The sequence below is a fragment of the Cryptomeria japonica genome, chromosome 5, assembly GCF_030272615.1.
Source record: "Cryptomeria japonica chromosome 5, Sugi_1.0, whole genome shotgun sequence".
Lineage (NCBI taxonomy): Eukaryota > Viridiplantae > Streptophyta > Pinopsida > Cupressales > Cupressaceae > Cryptomeria > Cryptomeria japonica.
Genome location: NC_081409.1, coordinates 691,680,788 through 691,698,105, shown reverse-complemented (window position 1 = coordinate 691,698,105; position 17,318 = coordinate 691,680,788). Strand labels below are relative to the sequence as shown.

The window sequence follows — 17,318 nt, the reverse complement described above, 5'->3', positions numbered from 1 at the left end:
AAAATACACGTATACAAAAAAACATGGGAAAAAAACCATTTACACTTTGTTCTTATTGCTCTATATTTTCTTCATTGATTATTATTAAAACTCGACATGATGTACAGAGAAATGTTTGGTGAATAGACTTTTTTCAATTTAAATGATTTCAATAAATAAATAAGTTTTAACAAAGAAGGCTGCATTCAAGTTGAAGTTGTTCTGTTTAATCATTAAATAGTCAACATAATTTTACACTTCAGTTTAATCATTAAATAGTTAACATAATTTTACACCTCATTTACATGATTTTTATTGATTAAATTTTCCTGACACTTAACTTAAGAATAGCCAGATAAATGTCGTCAATGTCAATTGTTGTTCATCTTAAAATTACTCACTACTTTCATGAAACAACTTTAGTAAGGAAGGCAAAGAAGAAAAAGTCATTTTTATCTGCATCAATTTGACAATCTTCTGAAAGGAAGGCCAAATTGAACTTCCTGAACTCAAATTGGGGTTCCACATGCAACCTCAACTATGAGGATTCATTAAATTTAATGATGATGAGTATGATTGGAATGTTTACATAGTGAATTATTTTGCGATTATAATTCCTAAATTTTGATAGTAAATATAATATAATCTATATTCAATATTTTTAATTTAATATTTGACTCTCATCTCATATTTTTAATTTAATATAATGTAATCATGTAAACAATTTAAATTATGTAGTACAAAAATACTAGACTGATTAGAATGTAAAAACATTAACAAATGTAATTTGAAATAACAAATAATCTAAGAAATTTATACAATTCAATCAGAATACAACAATAATTAATATTATAGATTGTGAAAATTAAATGTCATTAAGTGTAGATCAGATTTTATTACATATTGTAGAACAGAAATTTATACTTTACTGAGTGGAAGACATAGAGGAAGAGGTTAAAGTCTCACGATGCTGGTGCTCTTCTTCTATCAGTACTGAAATCGGTATATTGAATTCTCTGACTTCTTGTTTTATATTCTTTAAGATTTCAACCACATCTTTCATATGAGGTCTTTTTTCTGGATTTTCCTGTGTACAAATGATTCCTAATTTTATAATTTTTTTCATTGCATCGTAAATCTGATCATCCCTCAAAGAACTTTTCAAATAGTCATCAATAAACTCTATCAAGTTGTTCTCTGTATATGCCTTGTTTGCCCACTGTGAAAGGGTGAGACCCATGTCAACTAATCTTGAACTTGTGGGCATTACACCACTTATCAATTCCAACAGTACAACTCCATAACTGTATACATCTACTTTAGGAGAAAGTCTCACTTGATATGCTTTCTCTGAAAAAATAAAAAATTACTAACTATAAGTAAAAAAGTTCTTACTGTGATTTGATTCAGGACTAAATAACAATCACTGACTGTTATTATGTAAATAAATAAAATAATAATACTCTTAGGAAAGGATGGAAAAGGGAAAAACATGAAAGTATAAAATAATATTAAAAGATAAACCATCCCTTTAAGCTTAAGGCTAAATCTCTTTACAGATGATATATCCAAACTTACAGTCCACTTAGCCCTAACAAACCAACAATTTAATGACATAGGTCCAATTGCATGAATGATATGACAGTTTATACTATCAAAAAGCCTGTCAAAATGTCAAAAATCATCACAAAGAAAACTCTATAACCTAACTGTACTTACAATAACATCTTTAAAAAAATAATAAATCCACTTGAAACATAAGTTCTTCCCTCAGAAGTCTGTAACTAGATCTTTTACCCTATTACATATCTAAGCTCTACCATAAACTAACAATTTTAAGACCTTACTCAGCTAGATCAGTACCCCCTCATAAATTCTATCATAATTCATTCTGTGATACACCCAGTCTGTGATCAAGCAGGTTTACAAAAATCTAGGTTTTTATATGATAAGAAATAATTCAGTAGAAACAATTTAGGGTTTGTAAAGGCAATTACCATACCTGGTGCTGTGTACCCAATTGTAAAGCCAGAGCCTAAAGAGCTGGAAGTGAGCTCATTATTATTCATAATCCTTGCCACGCCAAAATCAGCAATATGGGGTTCCAGATATTCATCAACAAGTATATTTCCCGGTTTCAGATCACAGTGCACAATTGTATTCCTGCACTCATGGTGAAGATAAGCCAACCCATGCGCCACGCCAACGGCTATATTCAACCTTCGCCTCCAATCCAATGTGCATTTCAACGTACGATGCAACAGAACATCTAGACTAAAATTAAGCATGAATTTGGAGACAGTTATCATTTCTTGACCATTGAAGAAATAGCCTAATATTCTCATAAGATTTCTGTGACGAAGCTGCCCCAAAATCTGGAGCTCTGACAAAAAATGTTTTAGACAACAATCACGATCCTCTGAGAGTGATAATTCCATCCGTTTTATGGCCACTGCTTGGCCATTGGCGAGGATACCCATGTAAACTGTTCCAAATCGGCCTTTCCCAATTACTTTCCTGTCGCTAAAATTGGCTGTCGCTTCAACTAAATCTTGTCCCGTGAATTTCCAGTAAGGCTGGGAAATCCTTTTGATTTTGACCTCCTGCTTATGAAAATCAGAGACACGGTTTTTGATTTTGTTCATATGACGTTGCAGAAAAACAAAGAATAATAACACAACAGATACAATGAATACGTTAGTAGTGATCAGAGGAAAAACTAGCAGAACCAGATGAAGAGAATAAAGAATCCATGATAGAATTAAGGATACAGCAGAGATAATTAAATAGACAGCTAATATAACCCACAAGAATTTCCTCATGCTTATAATGCTCTACAGTATTGCAGAAACCTGTTCTTTTATAAGACACTCAGATTGATTTAACCTTAATAGTCGTCCATAATCTATTCAATCATTTTTTCTCTTGAGCAGCCCATCCACTAGTTTTCTAAACGGATAAAACTCTCCTCTGTTCAAACTTACAAATAAATAAATCTGTATTTGCGATTTAATAATAGTAATAGGAATATTATTATCTTTTTCTTAAAGTTTTCTCTTGAAGGTAGTTTATAATAAAAAACTAGCACTTCACTTCAAAAGTGGTCTAATAGTTATGCTGATATGTTTTGGGTAATATATTAGAGGGTAGACAAAAGTTGGAAAAAACAAACATTGTTTCTGTTAGGAGTAAGTATTTAGAATAGATTTGAGTTGATCTTCAAATATGAGAAAATATGAATATAAACGAATGCAATTTATAATTTAAATGGACAAGCTATGCGAAATGTTTTGGTTAAGCATTGTCTCTGTCCACTTTTTTATTCAGAATTTGTTGTGGGAGATTTGATTTAAGATGTTTATGAAGTGGAATATATTAGGCAGATAATTTGACAGAGAGTCTGACGTTCCTTTTCCACTTAATCATCCTTGTGTGGCAATTAATTCTACTCTAATTCTTAGATTCTAAAGACCTAAAAATGCATATTCAACTTTTTTATGTCGTTCTCTTAATAAGCAATGACATCGTTTAACATCATATCGATAGTCTCACACTCTTTACTATACCTCATCTTTCCCAAAGGTGTCACCTCCTTAGCTTCTTACCAGCCTCATCACAGTAGAACAGAGCTTTTATTTTAGTAGAGATGACAAATGAATTCTGTAAGTTGTTAAAGGATTATCTCAAAGACCAAATTATATATGATGTGGCATTGATTACTTATTATTAAGTCCTACTACTATGAATTCTAAATAATGAGTTTAAACAACAATCTTACCCTGTTCCAAACAAAGCTCCCGTTTTGGCGTAGACAGGTGGCAAAGATAGTCCAGTCTGGCTTTACACCTGCCAATTGCATTTGATTGAACGTTTCTAGAAGATTCAACAAATCTATTTTGTTTATATCCTGAAATCATTGCTGCCCACGAAACTATATTTCCTTGTGGCATTTTGTCAAACACTTCACGTGCCTTGTATATGCGTCTAGATTTTGCATACATGTCTACCGGAGCGTTTCCAACCATAATATCTAACCAAAATCCCCCTTCCATTATGCTGTTATGGATATCCATACCCTGGTCCAAAGCTCCAGTTTTCGCCCAGGCAGGGAGGATGCCGGCAAAGATTTTGGAGTTTGGTTTTATATCTGCCAATTGCACTTGCTTAAAAGTTTCGAAAGCCTTATCAAAAAATCCATGTTGTGCATATTCTGCAATCATTGCATTCCATGAGACGACATCTCTTTTAGGCATTCTGTCAAAGAATTCACATACCTTATCTATGCTTCCACATTTTGCATATATGTCTACCAAGGCAGTCGCAACTGTAACGTCTGATAAAAAAATCCCCCTTCCCTTATGCTTTGATGGATGTCCATACCCTGTTCCAAAATCCCAAATTGGCGTTGGCACGGGCAGGTAGGATGCTGGCAAAGGTTGTGGAATTCTGATTTACACCTGCCAATTGCATTTGATTAAAAATTTCTAAATCTTTGCCAACACATCCATTTTGTTTGTATCCTGCAATGATTGCAGTCCATGAGATGGCATATCTTAAAGTCATTTTGTCAAACAGTTCCCTTGCCTTATCCATTCTTCCACATTTTATATACATGTCTATCAGACAATTCTCAACTACAATATCTGACAAAAACCCTCTTTCCATTATGCTTTGATGAATACCCATACCCTGTTCCAAAGCTCCCATTTAGGCATAGGCTGGGATCACGCTAGCAAATGTGAACTTATTGGGTTGGAAACCTGTGGTGCATATAGTGAAATGCCTGGTGAGGATACCCGGATCTTCTGTGTGCTGCGATAATTGTATTCCATGAGGCGTTGTCACGTTCTTCAATGTGGGTAAACAATTTCCTTGGCATACATGCTAATAAGCTTATTAGGAAAAGTTGTGCGCGTAGCAAAGAAAAATTGCCTGTGAGCGAGGAAATGGGAGGTAAAAGTGCACAATTTTGCCATGTAAAAAGGGTGTTCTTTAGAATACAGTTATGCAATAATAGGGGATCTGTGGAGTAGTCTTCAGCCTCTCCTTCAACTGGCCCTCTGTAAATGGGCCGTATGCAGTGAGATTTAGATGAGTAGGTGTTGCCCGTGTCATTTTATGATTGTTAAATGTGCAGTCTCTGTTTACTCCCACGACATTACCAGTAAAAAGCTTGATGTTTTCAACTTTTTCAGCGCAAGCAAACTGACCCCACAGGAAAATATTTCCTGCGTGAGAAATCTTGCAATTCCGGTGTTCCTCCACAATTAGGTTTTCAAAGTCAACGGACTTCAAATTAATTTTAAAAACAAATAAAATTCGATATTTATTATATCTACGAAGAGTGGCGTATGGAGGACGCCAAAAGTTATGGCTGTCATGACTAACTCCTAAACACGACACAAGTTTATTTTATTTTATTTATTTATTTAATTTTGTACAATGTGCGTCTTCCTTTCTTTTGTGGGATATTAATGTTGACTTAGTCTAAATACTATTCAAAGCAATATGTGATTATCTTTTGTGGGATATGTATGTTGACTTAGCCTAAATATTATTCTAAGCAATTTTTTTTATTATCCGATAGGCTATTATGTGGGCAAGTGCCCACCGAAAACATGTGATGTCTCATGTCAAGTTTATCTCGGAGAAAAGAAGCTTTGTGGTTATTTTTGTGGTGTCCGGAAAGAAGGATTTAACCATGTATGTTGTGTCACATCAGATACTTTGCATAACCGTGTATGATGTCTCATGCCAAATAATTTCGCACACAACAAAAACTTCAAACTTTCACCATCAAAATTAATGCTCCCATTTTTTTGTGAATGAGTTCAGATTTGATGCCCTCTTAAACTTCGAGGGTTTTTATCCATGGGTACTCTGCTCAATGCGTAATGTAGTTTTATTGTTTTCCATGTTTTTAACTTTATTTACATTGTTAGAATTGAAAGCAAGCAACTCATCCTCATGGATCCTTAACGTGTCTGATCCCCTAGCAATGCTTTTCAAAACAGTAGTTGCATCACATAACATATTCGGAATTAGGCTTACTCCAATGAATGAATGAATTGAAGGAAAATACCAAAAACAAAGTCATTAAGGCACACTTATCCTTCCTTTGAAGAACATCATTTTGAGTAATTTTTCCACGATTTTTCGGTCTATCATGTAGTCATCAACAACCAAGACATGAATTTGAGAAGGGTGAGGATGAACTAATGAGGATATTATTGGAGCACTTCTCCCTCGTCGTTAGAACTACTATGGAAACATATTAAATATATGGGAGGAGCTTATAAGATCTATTGGTTTGTCTAATATTCTGTAAAATTATTATGGAAAAAATAGTTTATATGTTGGCAAAGTTCATTTTGAAGCTAAATTTGAAGGAGCTATGAAGATTTACAACGAGAAGATTGGTTTGCTATCAATTAATTATGACCCTAGGAGATGGGTTATTGTCTTGTAACTCAAGGTTAAAAAATACAAAATTACAAAGGTCATTTTGTATGTTTACAACAAACTTCAAATTAATTTAAAAAATGAAATAAAATTTGGTATTTGTTATTTTAAAGCGTATCTATGAAGAGTGGCATATGTAGGACGACAAAAGTTATGGTTGTCATGACTAACTCTTGAACACGAAACAAGTTTTTTTATTTTTAATTTTTTGGTACAATCTTCATCTTCCCTTCTTTTGTGGGACATTAATGTTGACTTAGTCTAAATACTATTCAAAGCAATTTTTTTGTTGTGATTTATTAAAATTCTTTTGTGGGATATGCATGTTGACTTAGCCTAAATACTATTCAAAGCAAAAAAATGTATTAGCCGATAGGCTATTATGTGGGCAAGTGCCCACCGAAAATGTGTGATGTCTCATGCCGAACTTTTTGTCACAGAAAAGAAGTTTTGTGCTTATTTTTGCGGTTTCGACAAAGAAGGATAACCATGTATGTTGTGTCGCATCAGATACTTTGCATAACCATGTATGATGTGAGATGTCTCACGTTAGATGCTTTCACACACAATGACTTCAAACTTTTATAGTCAAAATTAAATGCTCTCGTTTTTTGGCAAATGACTTTATATTTGATTCTCTCTTTAATTTCGAGGGTTTATGGGTATTTCGCTCAGTGCATAATGTGGTTTTATCGTTTTCCATATTTTAAACTTTTCTTACATTGTTAGAATTGAAAGCAAGCAACTCACCTCACGGATCCACAACATTTCCAATCCCCTGGCAACACTCTCCAAAATAGTAGTTGCATCACATAACATATTCGAAATGAAGCTTACTCCAATGAATGAATGGATTGAAGGAAAATACCAAAAATAGAGCCATTAAAGCAAACTTATCCTGCCTTTGAAGAATATCATTTTGAGCAGTTTTTCCATGATTTTTCGGTCTATCATGCAATCATCCACAACCAAGACATGAATTTGAGAAGGGTGAGGATGGATTTATGAGGATATATTAGAACACTTTTCCTTGGTCATTAGAAATACTATGGAAACATATTAAATCTATGGGATGAGCTTATAAGATCCATTGCTTTGTCTAATATTCTGTAAAATAATTATGAAAAAAAAGTTTATATGTTCAGAAATTTAATTTTGGAGCTAAATTTGAAGGAGCTATGAAGCTGTAATGGTGGAGAAAATGACGATTGATAGATCAAGAGGAAAACTAACCCTTTCCCTCAAAGAGAGATGAGAGTTTCATTATTGATTATCCTTCAAGCACTTTTCACCATTACATTAGGAAGATAAGGGATAATTCACTAGATTCAATCTCCACACAAAGATGATAGATTAAATTCTGAATGAATTAAGAATGTTGGGATGATCTCTTCTTCCTTTGTTTGATTTGGAAAGGAAATTGATTGAATTATGTAGTGTAAAAGTGACAAAGAATCGATTATAACTTGAGATCGGGATATGGGATGAAGCTGTGCACTTGGATTTGGTAGTAAAATGTCAGGACAAAGTTGCCTTGCAAATTTGACAAAAAGTTGTCCAAACCGCAGCAGGAATGTACATGGTCCTCCAAAAAATCCGCGAAATGAAAAGGGTTTTTTCGCCTTTGCAAATGAAGCTTGAATCCGAAAGTACAACTGCACACCTGCAACCTACACACAAAAAAGAGAGGGAAATGTGTTGGGATTAGGAGGGCAAACCCCAGTTTTGGAATTAACCAAGTAATGAAAGAAAGTACTTGCAAGTAGATGTAAATGAAAGACTGAATTGTAGATCACCTCAAAGGAGATTGTAGTAGAAATGTTGATTGAAATGCTTGTATGGAATTGTATGTTGAAATCAATCTCCTCTTGAATGGTTGAATCCTTGACTTGAATGCAACACCTAGCCTTGAAGGGACACTTGAGAATGCTCAATGCTGGAAAAGAATGCTTGAGTGCTTGAATGCTCTTGATTCCTTATGACCTTATCGAAATTCCACCTATTGAACTTATGCAAATGAGAGAGAGACTTCCCCCTTAAATACATGTTTTAAGGATTTGAATTTCATCACGGGTCGACATCAGGAAGATTTCCCACTCACTGCACAACCCACAATGCATGCTCTAGGAAGGTCCTGCCCCAAAATAGGGCAAGGAAAGGGGTGCCACACCCCTGTCTTGGGAGGACAAGGGCGCCATGCCCCTGCCCAAGGGGGGACATGGGCACCACACCCCTGTCCTACCCCTTTCTCCAAGGCTGAGTGCGGACAGAGTGATGCAGAGGCCAATGAAGAAGTCCTTTTTGCAAGTCGAGCACTCTCTGGTCTCTGATCAAGCTAGAGGATTCAAGTTCACATGCGTGAGGACCCTAATACAGTCGTAAATTGCTAGGGTCGTAATTTTATGACACTACATTTAGCCCCCACTTTAGTAGGAGTATAAGTGTACGTCGATACTGTCGGTAAAGTACATGGAAACAAGATTGAAAGACTCTCACCACATCAAGGAGGCAAGATGCGCCAAGCCCTCAGTGGACTTAGGATCTTACAACTTTGATTGACAAAGTAGAAGGAAAGATCGAGAAGGGGAGAACCATGATTGCAAGTAGCAAAGTTCCCTTCACTATGAGTCATGAAAGCAAGGATAAAAATATTACAAAGCAAAACAAAGCTCACTAAGTAATTCTAAGTATCACAAGAAGGAAAGTATGAGCGGAGTGTATGCCCCCACGTTAAAGCGATCACACGAATCTTATCGGAAGTGATTGCTTTAAGGTAGGATACACCCAAGAGAAAGAGAAGAGAGGGAGCACGTTATCACAAGGATTTAGCTCCCAATTGAGGTATAAACCCAAGGATAATGAACACAAAAAATGAGGTAGTGTCACTTTCCTCGGGGTTAGTATGTTGTATGATAACTCATGTATATCATGTATGTATATGCATATAATAATCTTCATTCTCTAAAGAAGGACACTAACTTAGAAGAAAGGGAAGAGATGATGTCTTTTGAGTCAACATGAAGGAGACCAAGAGAAGATCTCAATGCTTTGCATCGTCCCCAAGTAGAAATTAAGGGAACAAATAGAGGAACATGGATACATATAGAAGAATGGTCACAAAAGAGAAAGAGAGGAGAGAGAAAAATCTGCAGTGCTAATATTGCTAATATATCACAACATCCGCCTCCCAATCTTGCTGATCACTATTTCAGGAAGGTGAGCAACATGCCAAAGGAGTGATATCGAGCAGAATAGATGGAGTTATGACAAGATCCAAACAAGGACTATGCTCATGTTGTAAGTCACTTTGTTCGGTTCTAGGAGCTAGGATTAAAGTTTGTGAAAACTCATCCGAAAAAATGTTTGTCCACATCAACATACTCATACTCACTATCAGAAGCATTAGGAGTTGTATTGCCATTATGAATAACATTTTCACCCATTTCTTCATCAAAGTTTAAAGCAAGAGGAGCAAGAACACAAATAGGAGTAAAACCATCACATGTTTATTAAAACTTATGATTAGGAGATGTTGGTTGAACATCTTGCTTAGGAGAAAAGGGAATCATGTCAACTGTTGGAGTCTGAGGAGATTGAGTATTTTGAGGGATAGCTTCACGAGCTTGAACACGACGTCTTTGTCGATGTTCTCTCGTACAACGATTCCGTCGAGTCTTAGTGGAAGGCTGAGAACGAGGAGGAAAATTTGAAGAAGTAGGAATGGTGTTCCCCTTAATAGTTGAAGGTTTAGGTTGAGGTCTTTTTGGTTGAACAATAGGAGAAGCAGGCCTCTTCTCTCGATAAGAGAAAGGAGGTGGAACTGCGCCATAGAAAGGAGGAGTACTAGGTGTAGGAAGGAGATCAAGTCCATCATGGGGAGGAGGAATAGATCTAACCTTAGGAATAATATTGGGGTTCTCGTTAAGAGAAGGTAAAGTCACATCCATAGGAGTAGGTGGACAATTTTCCTTAGGAGGAAGATTAGCTCTATCCAAGAGGGGAAGAACCTCATCTTGAAGAATAATAGGAATGTAAAGTGTTGGCGACCTAGGTTGAATTAAGGATAAGATCATATCATTCTTCCAATTTTGATAATATTGAAGAAGAGCATCGCTCCTTGACGGAAGAGATTGAAATTTTTTGGGCCAAAAGAGATCAATAGGAACACTAGGGCTTGTTTCGGATGGACAAAATAAGATATGGTTCACGGTTATGATTTCTCCATTGTGAGGATATTTAAGACACTTGTGGATAGGAGAAGAAATAGCCTTCATGGAAGATAGCCAAGGATAGCCCAACTTCACACGAAATTTCTCAGAGGATGGTATGATAACAAAGTCAACATCTATGGATTTAGTATGAACTTCAACAGGAAGGGTGATACTATTCAAAGCAATTTTTTGTTGTTGTGATTTATTCAAATTATTTTGTGGGATATGCATGTTGAAATAGCCTAAATACTATTCAAAGCAAAAAAAAATATTAGCCGATAGGCTATTATGTGGGCAAGTGCCCACCGAAAACGTGTGATGTCTCACACCGAACTTTTTGTCGCAGAAAAGAAGTTTTGTGCTTATTTTTGCGGTATCGAGAAAGAAGGATAACCATGTATGTTGTGTCACATTAGATACTTTGCATAACCATGTATGATGTGAGATGTCTCGCGTTAGATGCTTTCACACACAATGACTTCAAACTTTTACAGTCAAAATTAAATGCTCTCATTTTTTGGCAAATGACTTTATATTTGACTCTCTCTTTAATTTCGAGGGTTTATGGGTATTTCGCTCAGTGCATAATGTGGTTTTATCATTTTCCATATTTTAAACTTTTCTTACATTGTTAGAATCGAAAGCAAGCAACTCACCTCACGGATCCACAACATTTCCAACCTCTTGGCAACACTCTCAGAAACAGTAGCTACATCACATAACATATTCATAATGAAGCTTACTCCAATGATGAATGGATTGAAGGAAAATACCAAAAATAGAGCCATTGAAGTACACTTATCCCGCCTTTGAAGAATATCATTTTGAGCGGTTTTTCCATGATTTTTCAGTCTATCATGCAATCATCCACAACCAAGATATGAATTTGAGAAGGGCGAGGATGAATTAATGAGGATATTATTAGAACACTTCTCCTTGGTCATTATAACTACTATGGAAACATATTAAATCTATGGGAACAACTTATAAGATCCATTGCTTTGTCTAATATTCTCTAAAATAATTATGAAAAAAAAGTTTATATTCTCGCAAATTTAATTTTGAAGCTAAATTTGAAGGATCTATGAAGCTTTATAGCGAGAAGATTGGTTTTCTATCAATTAATTATGACCCCAAGAGATGCATTATTGTCTTGTAACTCAAGGTTAACAAATAGTAAATTAGAATAGATCATTTTGTATATGTACAACAGACTTCAAATTAATTTTAAAAATAAAATAAAATTTGGTATTTATTATTTTAAAGTGTATCTATGAAGAGTGACGTATGGAGGATGACAAAAGTTATGGATGTCATTGGCTGATCTTCTCAATGGTTCAACAACTAGATTTTGAAGTCATACCTTAGGGATTGGACATCCAACTAAGTAGTTATCTTTCATCATGAAGGTTCATTTAGTTATCAACCTGGGGCCTGTACTTGAATTGATCTGTAAAGTATATGCACTGGAAAGACTGAAACTGTCACCTTTCCTATTGCTAGAAATGAAATGTTACTAAAGGAAAATGCTAAAAGAAATTAACTGAAATACTTGAAAAGGAAACTAACTAACTTGTAAGCAACAACTAGGAAAGATAAGAATTTATCCATGATCAACAAACGAGGTTCTACTTAGTTTGCAGTGGCTCCAGGAACACTCAAATGAAATATTCCAGTCGCTGCAGGAACAGTCCGTGATCAAGATAATGTTAAGTATAGAATAAAAAGTAACTGATAAAAGAAATCAAAGGAATACTCACTAAGTGGGCCCCCTTAGTAAGCATCCAAACAATTGAATTAAATACCTGGAACTTAAAGTATCATCTTTATTAATACATAAGTACTTGATAACAACATATTGCTGAAAGTCTTTCTCTTCAACTAAATCAGAACTATATTACAAACTTTGAAACTATTCTTTTTTGAACCACTGTACAAGAGAAGGTGGTAAATTATTTAAACCATGAAATTCCTAACTAACTAGCATACCACTCCCAAAGTTCAAGAAGGATGCTTTTATTGAACAAGGAGAAAAAGAAGGTAAAGTAACAAGAGCTTAGAATCAATCAAAGTCTATTGGAACAATAGAGAGAATCTGTTGTAACCCTTGACCTAAATTTACTCCTATAGAAAAGGAAATCATTTAAGTCTTCAGATAAGTTATAATCAACCACCTTCAACCGCTAGTTGACTCTTTCAATGACAATCCTCGCTATCTCTTTTACTAGCCAATAACTCCACGATCTTTATTGCTGAACATCTTGGACTGGTTCAACATTCTTCTTTAATAGTCCTCCATGAAATTGTTAACATGCACAAATATAGGCCTAATTATTCCTATTAGAGTAACATTCAAAATCTAAATGCAATAGTACCATGGATATTCCTCATAGAATAATTACCTATTATATTGCATCAAAAAGGAACATATATCAAAATGAGTTATGTCATATGACTACACCATCAAAACATATAAAGTCTTATCACTTAACAAAGGTTCTGAACTCAAAAGGCATATGACTACACCATCAAAACATATAAAGTCTTATCACTTAACAAAGGTTCTGAACTCAAAAGGCATATCTAGACTCCTAATGTCCCGGTAATGAAACATAAATATAGATAAAATAGAGCCATTCTTTTGGCTCATCATTTCCCCCAATGTAAAATCTCTTTTTTCCTCTAGAAGAAGATGAAGATGTTGCATTCCTTACTCTTTTCTGAATCCTGTAATCAATGACTTGAGTTTGTCTTGAGTCCCTGTAGCAAGGCTCCAATAAAATCTCTTATTCTTCTCAAGTCTATCCCATCTATATTTTTCTATTGTTTCATCAAATGAATTGACATATTTGTTGTAGTTTGGTATTGGCCATAAAAGTATTGGTGGCTGAAAGAGTAATGAAAGCCAGTTATTCGCTCTTGTTCGTCCCAATTGAAGGTACCCAAAATTTCTCTTCAAGGTTCGTAGTAATTCTTTAAAGAGTGTGGTCCTGCCCTATTTAATTCCTCTGTAAGACTATTCCACCTTCTTGCTACATGACCCAGAGCTGACCGTGCCTTAGAGGACCTCATTTCTTCAAATTACTTGTATGCTTCTTCCCTTAAGGCCAATATTTTGTGTTTAAATTTGGGATGATACAACACTCTCTACCAATCATAATAAAGTTTCCTGGGATTATCACTCTTTTCTCTTATTGGCAAAATAATTATGAGTTCTTCCTCTTAATAGGTCTTAGCTTCTTCACCTCTTGCATGTTCATTTTGAATCCAGGACATTAGTGCTCTCAAATGTATGTCATCGATATATAATAGAGGGTTTTATTCTCTATCATGAGGCACTGCATAGTTATGCAAATTAAACTAACAAAGTAGGTTTCTAATTACATCAAGAAAGTTGTGATAAACCTGATAAAATTCTTGTGCAGTTTCCAAGGAGTGATCCCGATCTGAAAGAATCCTAAACATTTTGTTCAATTGATAAAGCATTCCTTTAAATACATTGCGTAAACCCTAGGCAGTGATCTACACTCAAGGATGTTGGGCACCATGGTCACCACAATGTCTATTTTCCCCTTAAGAGTTACAATCTCTTCATCCCTCTTCTTGATTTCTTATGTAATTGACACTTTTGATTTTCCCATTCTGCTTCCTTGTCCAACATATCCTGATATAGATCGAATGCAATTTACATCCAAGAAAAAAGAGTAGGCCTATTCCTAACTACCCGAATTTTCCCTTTTTCTTTCCCTTTTCTCTATTCCTCAGTTAACCATCCTTGTTCTGCTACTTGTGCATTCACTGGTTCTTTTGTAGGTGTTTCTTTTTGTTCTATTTCACCTCCCTGCTCTCCTACAGAAGTTGCTTCTTGTTCTGTTCCGGGAGTTTGTTGTATTTCTTCCTGTTGTGGTTCTTCTTCAACAGTAGGAGCTTGTTGTTCAGCTGTAGGAACTTTCTCTCATTCCATCATGGAAGCAGTTGTTGCAGGACTTGTACCATGTTCTTGCTCAATTACTTTCTCTACTTCTTTTTCCAAATTATCTAACCCACGTAATCTTACTTCATCATAATATTTCCCTTATTGAGCTTCTTGTTGTTCTTCATTGTTATGCTCCTCCTCAAAAGTCAGTTCCTTTTTCAGAGCTTCCACTCATCTCCTCCTTCCGCTCAACTTCCTCTACTCAAGTTTATGGTTTAGAGTTATGGTTCAACATGGTTTAGGGTTAGGTTTATGATATAATTTGGTTTCTTGGTATAAGGTTTAATTTTGTTTACTGCTCTACGAATAAGATTCAATTTGGTTAAGGAAAATTAGGTTAATGTTTACTGTTCAAATTTGGTTTGGATTTAAGGTTAAATTTAATTTATTATAAGAATTAGGGTTTAACTGGGTCTAATGTTATTTTTAGGATTTGTAATTTGTTTAAGGGTGACAATTGCATTTGCTTTAGAGGTAGGGCTAGGATTCCTTTTCATTTAAGGTTAGGGTTATGGTTCAATCTAGTTTATGATTAAGGTTAATTTTGGATTATCACGAGATTTTAATTAGCTTGATGATTAAGGATCATTTTGATTTAAAATAAGATTTAATTTAGCACTTAATTTGGTTTCTGGTTAGGGTTTAATTTGGTGTAAGGTTAATATTATGCTATTATTAGGTTTATGGTTAGAGTTAAATTGGTATAGGGGTCGGGGTAGGAGTAGGAGTAGGGATAGGGTTTATAATTAATTTGTGTTTAGATTATGGTTTAATTTAATAATAGGTTTATGGTTTAGGGTTAAGGTTCAATATGGTTTAGGGTTATGTTTATGATTTAATTGGATGGAGGGTCCCTTGGGGTGGACTACATGGATGGAAGCGGATCAAGAACAAATGTTGTTGTGATCTGGCCAACACTTCAGTTCTTTGGTTATGAGCATTTTGTAATGTTTGTATTGAAAATATGCCTTCTAGTCATATATGTTACTGAACCTGCAGTCCATGTAGGAAAACTCTATATGTCATGTAGAAAACTCTTGTCACTTTGTAACAGTCTTTTGCCCTTATATGCAATATAAAAAAAATTAATAATCATAATAGTAGCCTTACTAAAGATTAAGTTTTTTAAATCAATAGTTATTAAATAAAAATAGTATTATTTATTAGTTTATTAAAATGTTAAAATAAATAAAATATGCAATATTAACATTAGTAGAAAGATGAATTTGTAACTTTGTGATGATTTTAAAAAGAGTGAAAAAAAGAAGAAATTTTAAAACTACAAAATTGTTTTATTATGTAATTTTGTCTTTTTACGCCGAGAGCAGTTACAATCATAGCCTATGGAATTCGAAGAGTCCATAATGGCAATGGTTTTGTGTCCATAATGGTAGTGGTTTTGTCCATAATTGCAGAATTCAAAGAGCCCATCCATCTTGAGATGTCGACGAAGGGGTTAAAAGTTGATCTTTGTGAAAATGAGAGAAATAGTGCATATCCAGGGCAAGTAGTGTGGTAACCAAATCGAGAAAAGTTCTAAGCAATGATATGTTATGAACATAGGATCTACAGCTTGAGAGAATCAATGTGTATTACAATGAGGTGAGCGGAGGCCGATTTGTGCCTAGAGATGGATATAATTGGGCCAAGGGTCACTACACTGAGGCACAGAGCTCATCGACTCTATTCTGGATGTCATCCATAAGGAGGCTAGGAGATGTGATTGTCTTCAAGGTGAATTATCTCTCTGTTAAAGAATGCTTTTACTTTTTAATTTATGGAGTAGTTTTCTGTCGCATTGTCTTCAAGCAATTAATCTTCCCTGTTTTGTTTTTTTGAAGTATTTTGGGGTTTTTACGTTTTGGCAGCAATGTTTTGACTTTTAGGATTCTATTTGTTTTCAGATAAACTGCACCACACTAAACCTACCAAAAAGAAGATATGTCACCCTAGCATTACAATGGAGGTTGTACATATGCATTTAGGTTGAGCATTTATTCAGGACAATGGTTTATTCAGATGACTCAAATGCTCCGTTACTCTCCTCACCAATCTTTGCCAATTCACCAATCTCTGCCAATTCGAGTGGGAGGAAAAATTTGCATGTCAGATTCAAGTGATCAATAATCTACATCTCTCATTTAGAATCTAATCAGTCTTCTAGGTTAGAAAAGTTATCTAACTTCAAGTTTTACGGTTTTGGTGCCATTTCTATTATTTTTGCTTGATCTCAGTTATTTAACTCTATTTTGTTATAGGTTTCTAAAAGCTTTGGTGAACTTTGAAATTTTAGGTTGTCTTCAAATAAAAATAAGTCAGATTTTACCAAGATCGTTGGTATTATTGAACATGAGGCCATTGAGGGAGACGACGACATTCATGATGGTCAATTATTAAATCTTCTTTCCCCGTTCTCCTACTTTCCTTGTTTTAAATGTTTGAGCATTGGTTTGAAATGACCCCTTGTGCAGTGTGCCCTCAAGTTTTCTCTTTTGCCTTTTTGATGGGTATCACTCAATCTTCCAAATCACAGGGATTATTCCAAAGCTTCCATGTTGTGCATATCTCGATCTCATGGCATTTCTTTTCAATCATTCACGTGTCTTATCTATTCTTCCACATTTTTAATACATGTCTGCAAAAGGTTATAGAAATTAGTTTTACAATTGCCAATCGCATTTGCTTGAAAG

At 34.9% G+C, this 17,318-nt stretch overlaps 2 protein-coding genes across 3 annotated transcripts; both read right to left on the bottom strand.

Moving 5' to 3' along the window:
• Window positions 1–811: 811 nt before the first annotated feature.
• Window positions 812–5,256, bottom strand: LOC131067344 (cold-responsive protein kinase 1). Of its 2 annotated transcripts, XM_058002308.2 has the most exons (3): window positions 3,758–5,256; window positions 1,982–2,582; window positions 812–1,329 (listed from the first exon to the last, which is right to left on the bottom strand). In XM_058002308.2, exons 1-3 carry the CDS (start codon window positions 3,836–3,838, stop codon window positions 905–907), a joined length of 1,107 nt encoding a protein of 368 aa, XP_057858291.2. In that variant the 5' UTR covers window positions 3,839–5,256; the 3' UTR covers window positions 812–904. The 2 variants fall into 2 exon arrangements, with proteins under 2 accessions (XP_057858291.2, XP_057858290.2); XM_058002307.2 differs by lacking the exon at window positions 3,758–5,256 and having other exon boundaries at window positions 1,982–3,745.
• LOC131067331 (pentatricopeptide repeat-containing protein At3g24000, mitochondrial-like) lies at window positions 3,880–4,644 on the bottom strand. Its single transcript, XM_058002292.2, has 3 exons — window positions 4,437–4,644; window positions 3,979–4,360; window positions 3,880–3,886 (listed from the first exon to the last, which is right to left on the bottom strand). Exons 1-3 carry the CDS (start codon window positions 4,642–4,644, stop codon window positions 3,880–3,882), a joined length of 597 nt encoding a protein of 198 aa, XP_057858275.2.
• Window positions 5,257–17,318: the final 12,062 nt, after the last annotated feature.

Bases quoted from the DNA above. Each gene is read 5' to 3' on its own strand.
- LOC131067344 (XM_058002307.2), bottom strand. From the start codon at position 2,801: ATGAGGAAATTCTTGTGGGTTATATTAGCTGTCTATTTAATTATCTCT. The intron at 1,330-1,981 runs GTATGGTAATTG...TTATTTTTTCAG, and splicing joins AATTGGGTACACAGCACCAG to AGAAAGCATATCAAGTGAGA.
- LOC131067331 (XM_058002292.2), bottom strand. From the start codon at position 4,644: ATGGAAAGAGGGTTTTTGTCAGATATTGTAGTTGAGAATTGTCTGATA. The intron at 4,361-4,436 runs GTGTAAATCAGA...ATTTTGGAACAG, and splicing joins TAATCAAATGCAATTGGCAG to GGTATGGACATCCATCAAAG.